The sequence below is a fragment of the Neovison vison genome, chromosome 11, assembly GCF_020171115.1.
Source record: "Neovison vison isolate M4711 chromosome 11, ASM_NN_V1, whole genome shotgun sequence".
Classification (NCBI taxonomy): domain Eukaryota; kingdom Metazoa; phylum Chordata; class Mammalia; order Carnivora; family Mustelidae; genus Neogale; species Neogale vison.
In genome coordinates, this window is record NC_058101.1 from 164,887,970 (window position 1) to 164,908,993 (window position 21,024).

The 21,024-nt window shown below is 38.6% G+C and overlaps 1 protein-coding gene across 2 annotated transcripts in view; it reads right to left on the reverse strand.

Moving 5' to 3' along the window:
- Positions 1 to 1,318, reverse strand: part of XPO7 (exportin 7) — a 39,691-nt gene extending 38,373 nt beyond the window's left edge. Inside the window, exons 1-2 of one of the 2 annotated variants that reach the window (XM_044225205.1) lie at positions 1,048 to 1,318; positions 373 to 519 (exon numbers count right to left, since the gene is read on the reverse strand). In XM_044225205.1, the coding sequence (XP_044081140.1) occupies positions 373 to 519; positions 1,048 to 1,068 (168 nt within the window). In that variant the 5' untranslated portion in view covers positions 1,069 to 1,318. The remainder of the gene's footprint in view (positions 1 to 372; positions 520 to 1,047) is intronic. The other variant, XM_044225206.1, reaches the window with a different exon arrangement.
- Positions 1,319 to 21,024: the final 19,706 nt, after the last annotated feature.

A 21,024-nucleotide genomic window follows, 5' to 3' on the forward strand; every position in this document is an offset into this window, starting at 1 on the left:
CCACTACGGCGCTTGCACGGTGACATGGGCTATGTGAGTAAGAAGGGTCATGTGTATATCGCCCTGTCTTCTTTGTAAAGGATACGAGGTGGTACTTAAGTGTGAAAAACAGAAAGAAAGTCCCAGAAATGTGATTCAAGGTGAAAAATGACAGAACACAATATATGTTCAATGAGATTTTCCTGATGAGGCTGCGTGTCCTTTTACTGTCAACCTGGCAGTTAGCAATGGTGCTTTTTAAAGGTGAAATTAAGAAGGCAGAGAGGCACCTAGAAGAACTAAGGAACACAAGCTATCCCAATCCATCCTTAAACTTTGAATGTATTTTCCTAAACCTCTATTACCCTTCCGGATTTTTCAAATCTTACGTACACTTCCTCTTTCGAGGAGTAGCTGGCACTTGCTCAGGCAATCAGGGCTGTTGGTGAATTCAACCAAGGCTTTCTCTGCCTGGAGTCGAGTGGTTGTGTCTGTTGTCTCATAAAGCTGTTTGCACAGATTCTCTAGTTGGGCCAGGCTCTGGAAAAGATCAGTCAAGAAAGAAATCAGTCCAGCCAACTATTTATACACAAGGTACTGTGCACAAAATCTCTAGATGAAGATAAGTAATAATCAATGGAGAGAGACCTGCTTCTCAACTCTGAGGAGAATCTGGGTGACCTTTATCTAATAATAACCATTTATAGCTTTTTAAATTTTATATTTTAGAAGACAAAATGGTAAAATACCTATACTTTTTAAGTCATTCTGTTAGAGATCAATCGCAAATGATATATTCATTTTCCCTTGCAAATACCCATCCTCCTAAGCTTTTCCTAAAGGCCTTCAAATAAAAATTCCGAATTTACTTTTTGTCAACAACTTCAAAACAATACTGGAGGCACTGTTATAAAATTAAACACATAAACATACAACATAAGTGTCACATATATCTTTATATAATTTTAAGTATTTTTTGCCTTTTCCTAGTAGTTATTAGCTCACAATTATGTGTGCCAATAAAGATGGCCAACCTCTATGAGAAAGCTTCAGAATGCAAGTACGCACCTTCCTCCCTGGATCTCTCATGTTTCAAGTCCAGCGGACTCTCTCCTCCTGTCTCCTCCTGTCGTACTTTAAACTCTTGCTTCGGTTCCAAATTTAAAGTGGAAGGGTCAAAATAAATTCAACCCTCACATATGCTCAGACGGAGATAAGACCAGGGAAACGCCCCCAAACAAACCCTTCTCTCCAAATCTTGAACCAGTTCCAAGGAGGCAGGAAGGGGATGGGTGTGTGCTTTAGTCAAAAACCCAAAGGGATGCAAATCTACCTCCACTGAACGTGGTGTTGAAAAGCCAAGAGCAAAGAAACCAGTAAGAGTTCACTTAACTGTCACCTTTCACTGACTGGAAAGGGCAAACATCTGTTAGTCTTTAAAGGAATGGTTTGGACTTTAAGAAGAAATCCGAGCCTATTTTCTACAGTAGCAAGCAAGATTAGGTTTAAACAGTATGAAGGATCCTACTATTAGAAATGACAATTCTGACAGGAACAGAAATAACAACAACAATAATAATGATAATAATTAAACAAACTGACCTGGGTAAATAGCCTACAATTTCTTACACAGCCTGTCTGCCCAAGGCTTTTCATCACTTTATTATGGTGTTACTTTATAAATCACAGCTTTTGCACTAAGCAGGAAAACCCTTAGGGCAGGATACCTATTTTACTCAACCTGATTAATAAATTTCAAACATTAACCTAAAGGAAACAAGAAAGACAAATACTGATACTCTAAGATCAGCAGTCTCACTTCAGAGAGCTCCCCAACAACAGACCCAATATCCCCTATCTCCAAAACAAAATCAACCAACCACCCTTCAAAGTATCTTGGGAAAAAATTTGTTCCTCTCTGACTTCCAGGAGTCTTACTTAATACCTTCTTGAATTTAAAAAGCATAGAGGAAACTGCACTTGTAAAAAAATCAGATCTCAGAGAAGTTCCATAAGTAGCACCTGATTCTTCAGAAGCTTATGAACACAAGGAATAGAGGATAAGGCGAATTAATTACATATATTTCATAACACAAGTGAAAGTGATACACTTACAATACTGGCCCAAGATCTTACTGATAAATAAATCAGTTTAATTTTAAATCCCCACATTCCTAAGCAAGGGATTAAATCTCCTTCACAAGGCTTAGTTTCAACCTAGCAGGCTGCGTCTCCCCATCCCGCACAAAAGGATTAAAAAAAAAAAAAAAAGAAGAAGAAGAAGAAGAAAGACGGGGTGCCTGGGTGGCTCACTGGGTTGAAGCCTCTGCCTTCAGCTCAGGTCATGATTCCAGGGTCCTGGGATGGAGCCCCGCATCGGGCTCTCTGCTCAGCAGGGAGCCGGCTTCCTCCTCTCTCTCTGCCTACTTGTGGTCTCTGCTATCAAATAAATAAATAAAATCTTAAAAAAAAAAAAAAAAAGAAGAAAGAAAAAAATTATTTTAAAAATAGGTTAACAGTGGCACCCGGCTGGCTCCATCGTTAGGACATGCGACTCTTGATCTCAGGGTTGTAAGTTTGAGCTTCACGCTGGGTGCAGAGATTACTTTAAAAAAAAAAAAAAAAAGTAACACAGAAGCCATCAGCTGAAAGTCACCCTAACTAAAACTGAAAATAGCTATAAAATCTGGTATGAGGTATTGGGGAGCAGCAGCCGCCTCATAACTCCACAGACATCACACTCTGGGAGCTTTCCAATAACCTGAACAGACACTCTCTCCAACAGTCACGCTGCTTAAGGTATAATGACTCTCCTTCAAGTCTGATCAATCAGTTCTGGCAGCACCCCCGCCCCCCCACCCCGTGCATCTCCTGTTTATGTTTATTACAACAAAGTTCACATGACGATGGCTGGGTATCTGTCACCAGTACTCCCTTACTCCTAAAACCTACACGCAGGTTATGGTGGGCTTTCTTGGTGGTTGTTCTGTTTTGATCTGCTTTAATTCGGCAGACAAAAACATACTGCAGGGTAAAGTCTGTTAATGAGTTCTCAGCTCAGGAAACAGGTTTGTTTAAAAAACAAAAAAGTAATTTGACCATTTACATAAACAGTTTGAGCAACTATAGCCCTGTTTCTGTGTTTCCAGAACGTTTTGTTTTCCCAAACAATTAGTGAGAACATCTAAAAACCACAGGGTTAACAGTCATTTTATTTGGGAATGTTACCCACACTACCCACAGAAGGAGAGGAGAGTGATACATTCATCTTTATGCCCTTCTGGATCCTAACTCTTCTAAAACAAATCTAACAGATTATTCTGAACTACCTTTTTTAAGATCCCAATAAAATAATTTACCCTACAATTATTTGATTAGCTATTAAAAGTAGTATTTCACATTTAGGATGGCAACAAGTCACGGCATTTCCCCTTTTTGCACAGTAACACCTGTATTAAACCTTCTCCCACTTGCCCGTCTTATTGAGGACAACTACTATGTGATGACAGTTCACAGAAGAGCCTCTGGAGAAGAATGCCTATTTTCTATTCCTGAGACTGCCAAATGTACAATCCACAAAGAAACTTCCATCTGGTCCCACTGGAACAGAAAAGAAAAGCACACTTGGGTGAAATACTTCACAAAGCTGGAATGCGATCTGCCACTAGCGAAGCACAGCTTTAGTACAAGAAATGCAAGACAAACCCCCAAACCTAGACCATACAGATTTCAGCGTGATAGCTAAGATGAACGTACTGAAAGAAAAGTGTCTTCACTAATATTTGGCAACAATATTATTTTACAGTCTTTTAAACTTGAATAGAGAAAATGCAGCTCATTTAATCTCATTTCAATAAAAGGTGCAACCAATTGAGACTACAGACCTCACAATACAATGAAGAATAATAACCTAAGAATTTCCTTTAGATTAGAGGAAAATGGAGATTGTTTCTGGATGAGATGTTATACTACACAAAGCAGAATACTTAGGAACTTATTTAATTTGTAAAATACTGCTTTTTAAAAAGCCAACCAGGGGCGCCTGGGTGGCTCAGTGGGTTAAAGCCTCTGCCTTTGGCTCAGGTCATGATCCCAGGGTCCTGGGATCGAGCCCCATATCGGGCTCTCTGCCTGGCACGGAGCCTGCTTCCTCCCCCACCCCCCCCCACCCCCCCGCGCCTGTCTCTCTGCCTACTTGTGATCTCTGTCTGTCAAATAAATAAATAAAATCTTAAAATAAATAAATAAATAAATAAAAAGCCAACCAGTATGTATTTTTAAATTAGCCTCACTGCTTTAAAAAAAAAAAAATTTCACTTGGAGATTTCCAATCAAGGACTAGGATACTTAATTTTAGGAAAGATTTGTTAATAGTCCCATAATGGTGAGTACTGAATAGAAAACAAACAGAACCCTTGGATGACTGGTCAGAGCTGCAGATTCTCCGCAGAGTCCATCTTTAATCTGACAGCCACCAGCACCACCGATCAGAAACCACCATCCTATTACAAAGTGTGAAGTGCAGGCTCCATCCAGAGACTTTCTCATGAAAAATGTGGGGTAGATTTACCAATTCAGTATCTGAATTTTCATGATCAGGATGCCTTAAAATATACAAAAAAGAACTGCTGAAAAAAAATCAACCTGCTTTCAACCTGCTCATAAACTACATTCATTTACATCTTCTTTAGTTGGAACTTTTCTGTGTACTAGGAAAACACGGTGTTAATTAAAGGTGCATACTGAAACTGCCAGGTAAATCATTCTGAAGATCCTTAAGTAAGGTTAATAAAATTAATATACTAATTACATTTTATTATTTACCTACTTGATAAGGCATTCTTATTGTCAATAACGAGTACCCAATTATCATACTAATATCTTTTAAAACTCCTAACGATCCAGTAACAACAGTCAATTGTTAGGTTAAAAAGCGAGAGGCAAAGGTGTATGTAGTGTGTATCATTTGTGACATACGTTACCAAATTCAAAGAAGAAAATCCAGAGGAATACAAACCAATCATCTCTGGGAGGTGAGATTATGGGAAACTGTCAACTTCTATGTTATGTATTTCTGTAACTTGAATTTGTGACAGTCATGTATTACTTGTAAGCAGGAAAACCCCCAACAACTATACAGATAAGTATCTTTTTAAAGAACAGATTTGAGCTACATTCTTTTTTTTTTTTTTTTTTAAAGATTTTATTTATTTGACAGAGAGAGACACAGCAAGAAAAACAAAAAACAAGCAGCGGGAGTGGCAGAGGGAGAAGCAGGCTTCCCACTGAGCAGGGAGCCTGATGCAGGGCTTGATCCCAGGACCCTGAGATCAAGACCTGAACTGAAGGCAGATGCTTAACGAATGAGCCACCTAGGCACCCCTGAGCTACATTCTCTTTCTAAATTAACTTTTTAAATTAGTAACATATTACTAGTTAACAGCTGATTCTGTTTGTAGTCAGAATTCATAAAACCAATTCAAAAAACCAAAAAGGCAAAAGGCTATTTTTAAAATGAGTTTTTTTTAAAAAAAAGATTTTATTTATTTGACAGAGAGACAGCACAAGTAGGCAGAGTGGCAGGCAGAGGGAGAGGGCGAAGCAGACTCTCCACTGAGCAGGGAGCCCAATGGGGGGCTCAATTCCAGGACACTGGGATCATGACCTGAGCGGGAAGGCAGCTAGCTGTTTAACTGACTGAGCCACCCAGGTTCCCCTAAAAATGAAATTTTTAAAAGCTATGTCTCTACTTATTACTTTTATTTTGTTCTCACCAACTGTAAATGCTGGTAATTTAAATGGCCTAAAAAGAACATTCCATGAAAGATTTCTCTTGTTTACGTTATCTAGAAGGCAATCCTATGGGCCAAAGCCATTATGGTTTTATACATGTATCAGCAGATATTGAAGATATTATTTGTTACAGTAGAGTCAATGGGGGAAAGTAGCTAGCTCTCCCAGGAGAATGGTTATAAAAGCAAACTACTTATTTTTTAAAAGTTAAAGAAAAGTTTACAAAGCCAGTGCACTTCACAAGATATCCGTATGGTCAATAAGCAAATGACAAGGTGGTCAATTACAATAATTGTCAGGAAATTAAATTCAAACCACATGTGATATCTATTAGAATGATTAAAGTGAAAAAGCCAAGATCTAGCGTTGATTTGGATGTGAAAACAAGAAATCATGCGCTGCTATTAGAGTCTGAATTGGTTCAAACACACTGGAAAACTGGCCCTATCTTTTAAAGTTCAAAATATGGGTACCCTATGACTTAGCTATTCCATTCCTGTGTAAGTAACCAACAGAAATTTGTGCTAAATCCACAACCCCCCCGCACTGCAAAAAAAAAACAAAAAACAAAAAACAAAACACACACACACAAAAACATACAAGAATGTTCAAGGCAGCACCAAATGTAATTGTTCCTAAATGGAAAGTCAACAGTAGTATGGATAAGTATCTCATTTTCTGCTCTGGGTGCTGGTTATACAGGCACACTCATTTTGAGACAATCTGCTGAACTGTTTAATTTGTATATGTTTTTGTATGTTACGCCTCAATGAGAAGCTTTAAAAAAAGATTGAATGTCACAGTTTTCCCATAATTCTCCAGGTATTCAGTGTCACATATTTCTTTCTGATATTCATAAAAAAAGAAGTTCATCATCATAACCGGCAGGTACACTCTAGAGTTAGAATGCTGTACTTTAATATCAATTCATGATTTTAGAACCCTAACTCAATAAATAAATACGGTTTCTGGTTGCTTCTGGGGGACAGTCTATGTCTGAGGGTGCTAAAAGGCAGAGTAAAACTTTGGTTGCAGATGCTGTGTAATGTCTACTGCCATAAAACAAGATAAAACACATATTTCCAGCAAGTGATAATACTACGCCAGAGCTTTGCATGCATTAGATAAGGACAGCAAGTCTGCTAACATATGAGACTGCAGAATTCTACACTTAGCCTCAAAATACTAATCAATTCGAACTTGCAATAAACACATAAGATCCTTGTACTGTGGGTAACTGGCAGCCAAAACACATGTAAACAACATTTCAAGAAGTAAACAGACAGATTAACTGTGCCTGGCCACTTAATGGCTTATTGACTTATAAACTTCACTCAAGTGTTTTCATTTAGCATGTCACTAAGCCCTGGTTTTGGTTCCTTCTCATCATCACTCACAGAGCAAGGAATGAAAGTAACAGTATCAGCGGAATACTCTAAAGTAAGGGTTATAAAACGTACTATTGATAGCCTCAAACCCGCCCATTGACAGTGTTGTTTTTTGTCTTACAGTGTGGTTTTAAAGTTAGATATATATACAGTTCCAGTATTTCATAATATCTGGTTTTCAAAAAAATAATAATAATAATAATAATAATACCTGGTTTTCAAGCTTCCCAAGAAAAATTCAAGGATCTGGTTAATATTGGACCAGCATTTTCAAGTGTCACTAATCAGATGACACTTGCTTGGGCAGGTTCTTGTAATTCACCACAGTTCCTGCATGCCTTTGAGTGCTTTCTCCCTGGGCTTTAATAGTAGTTTCGTCTGCGATATATCAGTGGCTCACTCTGCAATCTCAAGGGTAAAAAGTAGTTGAGCATACCACAGATTTTGGCTTCATTTTGGGTACTCTTTACTGAACCTGTTTAAAACAACAAGAACTACATAAAACTTGGAGAGAAGAGAGAGATTGAGAGTTAAAGCAATTTGGACACTGGTCTCAGTAATTAACTGTGTTACTTGGGGCAAGTTAATTTCCTGAAGTTTCTGTTTGCTCATGTGCAAAAGAAGTGGATTTTATTATTTTAAAAAGATACTCCCAGCTCTAAAATTCTGATTGTAATATACTATTCTTTCTCTTTCAGTTAAATAAAGAAATCAGATTTAAAAGTAAGCAAATAGGGACGCCTGGGTGGCGCAGTTGGTTGGACGACTGCCTCCGGCTCAGGGCGTGATCCTGGAGTCCCGGGATCGAGTCCCACATCAGGCTCCCAGCTCCATGGGAAGTCTGCTTCGCTCTCTGACCTTCTCCTCGCTCATGCTCTCTCTCACTGTCTATCTCTCAAATAAATAAATAAAATCCTTAAAAAAAAAAAAAAAGTAAGCAAATATTTAAAGATAATATTAAATTTAATATTTAATTAGTTAAATTTAAATATTAAAATTAAGATAATGATGAAAAACAGTCAGGACAAATTTTCTTAAAGAGAGAATTACACTTAAAAAATAAATTTGGGGTGGGGGGCGCGCCTGGGTGGCTCAGTGGGTTAAAGCCTCTGCCTTCAGCTCCAGTCATGATCCTAGTGTTCTGGACCAAGCCCTGCATCCGGCTCTCTGCTCAGCAGGAAGCCTGCTTCCTCCTCTCTCTCTGCCTGCCTCTCTGCCTACTTGTGATCTCTGTCAAACAAATAAATAAAACCTTTAAATAAATAAATAAATAAATTTGGTAACACTCCCACTCATACGTCTTACATGGGAGCTTTACTCACAACTTCAGTGACCTAGCAGAACAAGGATCATTTTGGAGGGCAGGTTGAGTACAGTGTAATGACTAAGACCTTAGATGTCAGACAAATCCCCACTCCTCTATTTACTAGCGGTGGGAGTATAAGTTATTCAAATCTTTCAAACTAAGTAGAAATATTTACCTCACGAGAATGTAAAGTCAGTAAGGTACTGTATGTCGATTGTTAATGATTGAGTTTATTACTGGCTATGATCAATTATGCTGACTATTAAAAACGCTGGGGGTGCCTGGCTGGCTCTTGATCTCTGGGCAAGAAGTTCAAGACCCATGTTGGGTAGTAGAGAGTACTTAAAAATAAAATATTAAAAAAAAAAAAACATTTTAGAAACACATAGATAAATGTATATAAAAACTTCACTGTCAGGGCACCTGGGTGGCTCAGGACCTGGTCCCAGGATCCTGGCTGGGATGGAGCCCTGCATCAGGCTCCCTCCTCAGTGGAGAGCCTACTTCTGTCTCTCCCCCTGTTCGTTCCCTGCTTGTGCTCTCTCTCTCTAATAAATAGCATAATCTTAACAACAACAACAACAACACAAACTGCACTGTTTCTTTTAGAGGGGTTATAAATGCCTTTCCCTATAAGGGTGGGTAGCTAGGAGGATTGGGGATAAGACACACAAGTGATCTTCATTATTTGTGGATTCCATATTAGTGAATTCATCTACTTGCCAAAATTTATTTGTGACCCCAAAATCAGTACCTGTAGCAATCTGGTGGTCAGTTGCAGACATACTCAGAATGGTGAAAAATCTGAGTCACTTGAGATATATTCCAGCATGGATGCAACATTCAGCTCTCTGACACTGAACAAATGTGAGCATCCTTTTTGTGCTTTATTTAGTGCCATGCTTTTCAGTTTTGTGCTTTCTGTTGTTTATCTTTCTTCTAAGTATTTTATTATTTCAAAATTTCTAATTAAAGTATAGCTGACATATTTGAGCTTATTATTTAAAATAGTTCAAGCATAGTGCTGAAGTGCTGTCTAATGTTCCAAAGCCAAGAAGGCTGTCTGAAAATACATGTTAAAGCTTCACTCAGACATGTTAAATATGGTGCCTTTAAACAGAAACAGAAAAAGACCAAGGTTACAAGTTAATTGGTTGATGAAAATATTGTGACCAGAGGTTTGTAGGAACCTAACCCCATACATCCTCTACGAGCAACGTTCTATCTGGTATCTCTTAGTTCAGTGTTCTTGGTGACTCACACAACAGAACCACCATGAATAATGAGGTCCGACTGTATTTCTGGGATCATTACACAGTATTCAGTACAAGTTTCCCCAGAGAAAGTGAACTACACTGCCACTGTTTAAGGTATTTGTCTCAAAACAGACGTTATTTATTAACTTTTGTAACTTCCCTATTAGTATCTCTCATACTTGAATTCTTGCACAATTGACTCAAATGTTTGCTTAAACTGCATTTATATTATTTATGTATTGTGATTTTAGTTAATGATCAGTAACGCTCATCTAGACACACTAGATGGACAAAATGTTACAAATGTCTGGCACATAATAGGAGCTTCATAAAAATGTCTTGTATAAGTGGTTAACTCTAACTTTTAAAAGCTTCTAAAGGGATTTGGGGTTAAAATGGCAGATTGATTACACATCTAATTTTGTTCCCTCCCAAAGCCCAACTAAAACATTACTGGTATTTTTAAAAGTCATAATTCCTCATGGATGGGGAAGACAGGAGAGGAGACAAATAGCAACGAAGTTTTGAAATCCAGAAAAATTAGTGGTAACTGACTTAACTGACTCAAGAAAGCCAAATTCCTTGCCAGATCTGAAAACCAATGTGATTTGTACTCCATGCTCAGATATTAAGGTGAAGTGGGGTGGCCAAAGCAAGGAAGAACAGGGTGAAAAATATTTTTGAAAAGTTAGATTCCAGATATTTTCCCTCATTCCATGCCTCTGAATGACTGCCCCCCTCTCTCTGGAATGGAAGATACCAAGACATTCAAAAGCACATCTGAGGATATGGGCACCACACAGCTAAGAGGTAAATTACAAGGACACTGAATGGTATGCAGTCTTCCCCTACTTAGTTCCTTCTACCCAGAAATGCCAGTGTCCAGACAGTATTCTCTAGGCAGGAATTTGGAAGATATTCCCCCGAGAAAGGCGATACTTAAAAGACCACTGATATAGGCGTCACCCAACAAATGGTACAGTCAGATCATCCTACTGTGATGCTGAAGCAACTTTCCAGTCAACTTTGTAGTCTCTTAATTTTGATTATGAGCAAATAAACAAAGATTACCAGAAATCTAAAGAAGCCCTTTAACAAGGAAGACAGCATTTAAAACAAGACAACAGGGGCGCCTGGGTGGCTCAGTGGGTTAAGCCTCTGCCTTCGGCTCGGGTCATGATCTCAGGGTCCTGGGATCGAGCCCCGCGTCGGGCTCTCTGCTCAGCAGGGAGCCTGCTTCCCTTTCTCTCTCTCTCTCTCTCTCTCTGCCTGCCTCTCCGTCTACTTGTGATCTCTCTCTGTCAAATAAATAAATAAAATCTTTAAAAAAAAAAAAAAAAAAACAAGACAACAGGCCCCAAATGGAGTTATGCTAAACCCCATGTCACCAAACTGAGACTTAATTACAGCTTTATGAGAATCTTAAACCATGTGAATCAGGAACCACTTGATCAGCACCAGTTAGGTAATCTGCCTGACAGACCACTGGCATCCCTAAAGGAAAGTAACTTTGCAATAACCACCGCCCCCCTTTTTTGCCTAGTAGGACTTCCGTGTTCCCACTTCCTTCTTGCCTGTAAGTGTTTCATTTTGTGCTGCAATTTGAGCACCTTTATGTCTGCTAGACTGGATGCTGCTTGCTAATTTTTGCCCAAATAAACTTTTAAAGTTTTAATATACCTCAGTTTATCTTTTAGCAATTGCAATCTAAGTAAGCACACAAAAAGCAACCTGGAACAAATGAAAGTTGTTCAGGAAGAAGGAATCATGAAGAGAAAGATAAAAAAGATAAAGGCGGGGGTAGGGGGAGAAAAAACTATTAAGCTCACCAAAGAGATTGGAAAATATACTGCAACTGTGGAATAAGAACAGGATGCTCTAAAAAGAAGACATTCAAAGAACGTAAAAAAAGATGTTATAAATTAAAAATATGATAGCCGAGATAAAATATTTTATCAGAAGGTTGGAAAATTAAATTAAAGTCTCTCAGAAAGTAGAGTAAAAGGACAGAGATGGAAAATGAGAGAGCACATATAAAATCAGAGACCAGGTTCTGGAGGTCCAACATCCAAGTAACAGGAGTTCCAGAAAGAGAAAACAGAGAATAGTAAAGGAGAGGAAATTACCAATAAAATAATTCAAGTTAACTTCCTAGAACTGAAGAACATCAGCTGCCAGAAGGAAAGAGTCTACTGAATGCCCAGCATCATAGGTGAAAATCAAGCCAAGGCACATCGCAGTAAAACTTCTGAGACCTGAGGACAAAAAGATTCTACAAGTTGCCCAGGGGGTGGGAGGATGAGAGCTGGGGTCAAAAAATAAAAACGAAACCTAAGCCAGGTCACATACAAATGATCAGGAATCAGATGGCTCTGGACATCACAAAAGCTACACTGGAAAAAAGCCAAGAGAACAGTGTCTGCAAGATTCTGAAGGGAAATGACAACCCAGAATACTATACCTACCCCAGACAAACAAGTAATCAAGTGTGAGGGGAGAACAAAGCTATTTCTCGCCTTTAAAGCCACAGCAATCTATCACCCATGCTCCTATGGAAAGAAAGCGTTTCGGGGCGCCTGGGTGGCTCCGTAGGTTAAGCCTCTGGTTTCGGCTCAGGTCATGATCCCGGGGTCCTGGGATCAAGCCCTGCATCGGGCTCTCTGCTCAGCGGGGAGCCTGCTTCCTCCTCTCTCTATCTGCCTCTCTGCCTGCTTGTGATTTCTGTCTGTCAAATAAATAAAATAAAATAAAATAAAAACAGTTAAAAAAAAAAAAAAAGAAAGCGTTTCCCATCAAAATTAAGAGTAATCCCATATATAAAGGAAGTGTGGAATACAGAAAATGGGAACTGCCAACGCTGGAGAGACATCAAAGAAATCCCTAGGGGGCGGGTAGAGGGAGATCCTAGGATGATAACTGCACTATCCATCCTCACAACCAGTTTTATTCAAGCAAAGTGGCTCAAGGGCCAAGTCTTGTTCAAGAAGTGATCACTAAGATCCTTCCTGCCATGGAGAACACTGGGTGAGGATTCTTACATGAAAAGATTTTACCTTAATCCATGTCAAAGAAGAAAATCCCTCAAATGACAAAAGTAACCACTCTCTATACATCTCGGAAAGCTTGCCTACAGAACTGTGTAATCATTCTAAGCTAACATTCCAAGAACAAAGGCAGTGGTGCAACATCTAAAGGATGGCTTTGAAATTAATACTGCATTGTATGGTTACAGCATTTTAAAAACCTGTAACAGGCTTTAGGCATAAACATTTTATATCCTATGATTTATATAAATGGAGTTCCAATAAGGAAAAAAAGGAATATACTTGGTTTTTGCCACCTTCACTTTCTTTATAAATACAGTTGTTTGTCTCTCAAATGCCTTTTATGGAACTTGATTCTGTCATGCTGACAGCAGTAAAAGACCAAAACAATGTACTCTGCTATGAAAATGGCTGAGTAAGAGAGTAGACTATGTAGGCCAAGCATATCACCTTACAAAAGGAAGCCAACGCCCAGCCATTTGGGAACCCAAATTTGCAGTACAAAACAATATACCTTTAAATTAACTTTTTTGCTATATTAACCATCTCCCTAAGACCTCTTTTTTTAGTAGGCTCTGCACTCAATGTGGGATCTGAACTCACAACCTCTAGATCAAGAGTCACAAGCCAGACTGAAACCTCATTTTTAAAGCAGATCTATAGAGGGACAATAATCCTGTTCAATATTCCTGTTCAGAGTGTCAAACCACATCTCTACTCTAACAATTTAAGTTGGAATGATACTGTCTCCTGATAACAGATTTTTTTCCTTACAAATTTAACAATGATTTTTATCATACAGCAAGCATGGACAAACATGCTTCTAAAGGTCAGAAAGTAATAGCCTGTTGGTTAAAAAAGCCAAACTGTGAGAGTTGTACAGACTTTACCTTCATTTAGGCCTAGTTTCCAAGAGCAATTTGTTTTTGAGTTCTTTATTAATTTAGGTTACACCATAGAGGCATACCGTTGGGTCACGTATCAATTTGGCATAAAAGATTCAAACTTTAGAGTTTTGAGTGTATTTTGTATGGAATTATCATTTAAAAATATTAAAGTGGGGCACCTGACTAGCTCAGTTGGTAGGACATGCAACATTCGATCTCAGGGATGTGAGTTCAAGCCCCATGTTGGGCATAGAGCCTACTGAAAAAAAACAAACAAAAATATTAAAAGTACCATTTAAACACTTAATTGTATATAATAGAGCAAAAAAGGGATCAAATGCAGAATTACCAATTATCTTTGGCCACCAATCACCAAACCTGATCATTGTGTTTTATAGTGACTAAATAAAAAAGGATTCAGATTTAAGCATTTATACTTAGTTTTACTAACAGTTTATCCAAATAAATGTGATTGGGCTGGTGAATATTTAGGGAACTTCAGGAGTCTTAGGGTTTTTCCCCTTCTTTTTAAACATAATTTCCATGGCTGATAGGAATTCCATTTACAAACAGAATCTAATTTGCTTAAGAGAATGAAAAGATGAGCCACAGACTGTTAAGTATCTTTGCAAAAACATGTACTGAGAAAAGACTGGTATCCAAAACATACAAAGAACTCTTAAAACTTGACAATAACAACCCAATTAAAAATTTGGCAAAAGACCCGAACAGACACCTCACCCAACAAGATATACAGATGGCAAATAAGCATATGAAATGATGCTCCACATTGTATGTTATCAGGGAAATGCAAATTAAAACAACAATGACGAACTACTACACATCTATCAGAATGGCTAAAATCCAAAACACTGAAAACCCCAAATGCTGACATGGATGTGGAGCAACAGGAATTCATATTCATTGCTGGTGAGAATGCAAAACGGTACAGCCACTTTGGAAGGGAGTTTGGTGGTTTCTTACCAAACTTAACATTCTCTTACTAGACTATCCAACAGTTGCACTCTTTGGTATTCACCCAAATGAGTTTAAAACTTATGTCTACAAAAATACTGTAGATGAATGTTTACAGCAGGTTAATTCAGAATAGCCAACACCTGGAAGCAACTGAGATGTCTTTCAATAGGTGGACTGATAAACAACCTATGGTATATCTAGACAACAGAACATAATTCAGAGACAAAACGAAATGAGTGTTCAAGCCACAAAAAGACATGGAAGAACCTTAAACACCTATTACCATGTGAAAGAAGCCAATCTGAAAAGGCTGTATCTGTGTCATTCCAACCATATGACATTCAGGAAAAGACAAAACTACAGAACAGTAAAAAGAGCAGCTGCTGCTCCCGCAGAGCACAGAGAGCAACTCACCATCCCGAGACCATGACCTAAAACAAAATCAAGAGTTTGAAACTTAACCAATTGAGCCACCCAGCTACTCCTGTTAATTTTATTACCCCCTGCCACCCAAACATTATATACATATGGAAAAGATCAGCAAAATAGATCTTGGTTTGCCTTATGGGTCTTCTATTTATATGGCATATTCTGTCCTTTCAAAATTCTGAATACAATTCTGGCACACTCTGACAATTGAAAGTATTGCCTCTGTAACTTGCTACAGCTTAACCATGCATCTGTCTCAGCTTAAAAAAAAAAAACTCACTTTACCTGAAGAACGAAGTTACTGTAAATTTTAGATGTCACTACATATGAAATAACAAAATGTGCAACTAAAAAAAATGTAGTGTGTGCAACATATCAATATTATATTTGGACAGTCCTAATATTTTCATTCACAAACTTATCACAGGAAATGACTACTGGTATTTTGCCATCTCTGACATCCTAAACTAATACATGTTTTCTGAGCTAAATTCTCAAAAGAAATAGGCAGTCCAAATGAATCTGATATCCTAAAAAAGACAAGTGACATGTGCTAAACAGGTCACTAATATGAGGAGGAACTCTCTAACAATAAGGGGGATGATACTGAACAATTTTTATTTAAATCTGTTGAGACTGGGTTGGGTTATCATCAATCACTCCTATCTTGATACTGTTGTGTCTCGACTAACTGTTGTGTCTCTATCACCTTTAAGGATTCTCATTGTTCAAACAGCACCGGCATCTTCTCTTTCATAGGCAACATACGAGTCACAGTTAACTGTACACTATATACTCATAATTAACACAAGATCTTAATGTAAGTTCCAGTACCATAAGTACCACAAATACTCTTCAAAAGTAGCTTCCCAAAAATACTGGGAAGGGAACACAAGGGTCTGAGAAATGAGAAAACATTAGCAGTAGGTGGAGATCAAAACAAAATAGTTGGTAAGACATCTATATGGCTCCTGGCTTCTCCAAATATGATCAAATGCTGGAGGGCTGCATCAATATTTTAACTACAGACAGAATGGCAGACAAAAGACAAAACAGAGAATTTTAAAGTCAGGAAAGGAGAGTTTTAACTAGAGCTTTCATGGGCAGCTCTGCTTTAGACTCTATGTGACTCTGGAAGTTCCCCAACTTGACAACCTCTATTCTGTCACACAGAAGACAGGACTCATTCATTCAATGACAAATACTTGAGTGCCTACTATATGCCAAGCACGACTCTAAATGCTTGAGATACAGCAGTGAACAAAACAAAGACCTCTGCCCTCTTGGAGGTGACACTATAGTGAGGCAAGACAAATCATAATAAACACAGTACATTAACTTTAGGGTATGTTGGAAAGTGATAAATACTATGGAAACAAGGGAAGATAAAGAGAGTGTATGTAGGTGGGATGGAGGTAGGAGAGCTGCAGGTTATATTATTCTAGGGTAGTGAGTTACATAGTTCACCTTCATAGAGACGTGAAAAAATGAGCCAAATGTTTAGAAAGTGAAGGAGTTAACCAAAGAGGGCACATCTACTTATGAGTCCTAAAAAGGATTCCCTAGGGATTAAGACGACACACATGAGGTCCTCAAAAGGCAAAGACTATCACATTCCTGGGAATCTACCAACTCTGTGTTAATCTGTGTGCTATACACTTATGTATGTCTCTTTTCCTACCTAAATTTAAGAGAGGGTATTAAAATCCTATTGGTAGTTATTCTTATTTTTTTAAAAAGAAAAAGGCAAATAAAAGTTTACATGAGTTCATTTAAAGGTTACAAAAAAAAAGGAATGTGCATATAAATATATATAAAATTCATCCAACCAATGCTGTTTTTTGAAATTAACAATGGCCTACTGCAAGATACTTCCAAAGAAAGTCCATGTAACATTGCAGGCTGGTAAAGATAAACTGAAATTGACAATCCAGCAGCTGGAATGAAAACAACAGTAATAATCCCGGAAACAGACATGATGTGACCTAAACCTTTTCACATAACCTCACCAACAAATCCCACTTATTTGATGGGGAGAATAATTTACTCTTCCTTTTAGGGGACAAAAATCAACTCCTGTAGTTTAGGAACATGAAATATTCCTTCATCGAATGGTACAGATGTTAATTAATCTTCATACAAGTGTTTCTTTGAAAATGTCGGTAAGAGCCTGTGAGACAAATGAGATTAAAGAAACTACTTCTAAGGAAATGAAATGACTTTAGATCCATTCATCCCAACCAGAAACAAATATTTTAGGATAGGGCTGTGAGTTAAGTAAAGGCAAACCCATCTAATGTGTAAGCTTTTTTTTTTTTTTCTTCCCCTTTTTTAATCCCAAACCAAATCAAACCAAACCAAACCCAGATCCCAGTAAGAATGACTGTAAAATTACCTTCTGCAACTTAAACCTGTACCTACTTTGGTAATTAGGTTTAAAGCAAAGTGTTCCTAACTCTACATTTTCAGAAAGTTAAAAAGACTTTCCAAACTATAATGAAGGAACGTTCTGTCTGCATTTACCCACCAAAAATAATCAACAGTGCTCAGTAAAGTTAAGGACTGAACAATGAATGAAGTGAGACTCAGACTGAGGTGGACAGCTTTTTAAGAACCTTGCCCTGGGCATGAAGAAGTTTTACCTGACTCCTGGCAGAGTTAAGAGCAGTGCCTGGGTGGCTCAGTGGGTTAAGCCACTGCCTTCGGCTCAGGTCATGATCTCAGGGTCCTGGGATCGAGTCCCGCATCGGGCTCTCTGCTCGGCTGGGAGCCTGCTTCCCTCTCTCACTCTCTCTCTGCCTGCCTCTCTGCCTACTTGTGATCTCTGTCAAATAAATAAATAAAATCTTTAAAAAAAAAAAAAAAAAAGAGCAGTGGCTGAGAAAACTTAGTTGTCACACGGGGAAAGGAAGTCCTGAGGCACTTAGCCTCAGCTTTAAAAAGAACTTTTTTTTAAAAAAATTTTCTCAATTTATTTATTTTCAGAAAAACAGTATTTATTATTTTTTCACCACACCCAGTGCTCCATGCAATCCGTGCCCTCTATAATACCCACCACGTGGTACCCCAACCTCCCACCCCCCCAAAAAAACTTTTTTTACACCACACTGCTTTTATCTTCCTCCCGCCAATCACATTGCTTTTAACAAATTAATTCTCAAGTGCTAAACCTGTCTGTAACTACTCTGGCACAATGAGAGCACAAATACATCTCCATCTGAGTAGCCATGATGGCAGAAGTACTGCATACAGCAAGAATCTCAGTTGCTTGTCAGTTTCATGTTATTCAGTATGTAGGCTTTGGAGAAAGGTTGCCTCTGGACGGGCAATGCACTAAGGATGGCGTCTGTGTCAGCCTTTTTTATAGTTCCTGGAGCAAGAACTGAATCCCAAAGAACAAAAGTTGGTTAAGGCAGGGAGATTTGTGTTACACAGGGAAGAAAAGTCACTTAACTATAAATGTAAAAATTAAACTTCACAGTGTGAGAAAAAGAAACTCATTTTGTCTAGAATGTTAATAACTAGAAATACTGTGCCAATGTATGAGATTTTCTGAAAAGTATAATTCAACAAGTTCTTGGGATGCCTGGGTGGCTCAGTTGGTTGGGACGACTGCCTTCGGCTCAGGTCATGATTCCGGAGTCCCGGGATCGAGTCTCACATCGGGCTCCCAGCTCCATGGGGAGTCTGCTTCTCCCTCTGACCTTCTCCTTGCTCGTGCTTCTCTCACTGTCTCTCTCTCAAACAAATAAATAAAATCTTAAAAAAAAAAAAAATTCAACAGTTCAATAGAAACCTTAAACAGACAGCACCTCGAGCTTTGAACACGGAGAAGTCCAAAACCTACAGAGAGCTACAAGCAGAGATGAGCAAAACTTCAGAAGATTATTTGGAGTTGTGGGAACTTTCAGGACCCTGTTCCTATCTCAGGACTCTGCATTTGCTAGTGTTGCCAGAAGTCCCCAGGCCCTGGGGCAGTGTTTCTTCTGGATGACTCAAACTATGTATGAGACCACACATTCAGTATCAAGACTCTCTAGGGTACTGGCTGTTTAAGAATCCTTGGAGCAGTTAAGATGGTTTCCTTGAAATAATCCCACCATATCCTTCTAGTCTGAGAATATGTCATTACCAAAGCCCAAGACATCTTCTGAAGTATAAAACATTAAACAAATTCAAGAAGATTTTGGCACGGATGTTTTAATAGGATGTTGAATTCTGGCTTACTAATACTCACTTTTTTCTGGAAGAAATGAATAAAAAAGAACAAAAACAAACCCAGTAAAGTTCATTTCTTCACCTTGTATTAGCTTGAGCTATATAAAAATGCCAAATATCCAATCCAATCACTTTTGATCTATAAAAGTGGCCATTATGGCTATCAGACACATGAAAAAATGCTCATAATCATTAGCCCTCAGGGAGATTCAAATTAAAACCACATTGAGATATCACCTTACACCAGTTAGAATGGCCAAAATTAACAAAACAGGAAACAACATGTGTTGGAGAGGATGTGGAGAAAGGGGAACCCTCTTACACTGTTGGTGGGAATGCAAGTTGGTGCAGCCTCTTTGGAGAACAGTGTGGAGATTCCTCAAGAAATTAAAAATAGAGCTTCCCTATGACCCTGCAATTGCACTCCTGGGTATTTACCCCCAAGACACAGATGTCGTGAAAAGAAGGGCCATGTGTAACCCAATGTTTATAGCAGCAATGGCCACAGTCGCCAAACTATGGAAAGAACCAAGATGCCCTTCAACGGATGAATGGATAAGGAAGATGTGGTCCATATACACTATGGAGTATTATGCCTCCATCAGAAAGGATGAATACCCAACTTTTGTAGCAATATGGACGGGACTGGAAGAGATTATGCTGAGTGAAATAAGTCAAGCAGAGAGAGTCAATTATCATATGGTTTCACTTATTTGTGGAGCATAACAAATAGCATGGAGGACAAGGGGCGTTAGAGAGTAGGGAATTTGGGTAAATTGGAAGGGGAGGTGAACCATGAGAGACTATGGACTCTGAAAAACAGTCTGAGGGGTTTGAAGTGGCGGGGGGGTGGGAGGTTGGGGTACCAGGTGGTGGGTATTATAGAGGGCACGGCTTGCATGGAGCACTGGGTGTGGTGAAAAAATAATGAATAATGTTTTTCTGAAAATAAATAAATTGGAAAAAAAAAGTGGCCATTATATGTGGTTCAACCTAATATATAAAAATAACACTTTAAAATGCCTTCAAAGGGCGCCTGGGTGGCTCAGTGGGTTAAGCCGCTGCCTTCGGCTCAGGTCATGATCTCAGGGTCCTGGGATCGAGTCCCACATCGGGCTCTCTGCTCAGCAGGGAGCCTGCTTCCTCCTTTCTCTCTCTCTGCCTGCCTCTCTGCCTACTTGTGATCTCTATCTGTCAAATAAATAAATAAAATCTTTTAAAAAAATAAATAAATAAATAAAAAATAAAATGCCTTCAAAAAAGGAAAAAAAGCCCTCAAAGTACTTTTAAATTTATGTTATTTATGTTCTGCTTCTAATTCAGGACTGGATTTCGATTTTTTTTTTTTTAAAGATTTTATTTATTTATTTGACAGACAGAGATCACAAGTAGGCAGAGAGGCAGGGAGAGAGGAGGAAGCAGGCTCCCCGCAGAGCAGAGAGCCCGATGTGGGGCTCAATCCCAGGGCCCTGAGATCATGACCTGAGCCGAAGGCAGCGGCTTAACCCACTGAGCCACCCAGGCGCCCCTGGATTTCGATTTTAAAGAGCATTTTTTTTCTTAAGATTTTATTTTTAAGTAATCTCTACACCCAATGTGGGGCTTGAGCTCACAACCCTGAGATCAAAAGTTACATGCTCCACAGACTGAGCCATCCAGGTACCCTTGGTTTCAATTTTAGATCAATATATTAGGGTGAGTCTATTTCAATTTCAAATTGGTTTCAATTTTAGATCAATATATTAG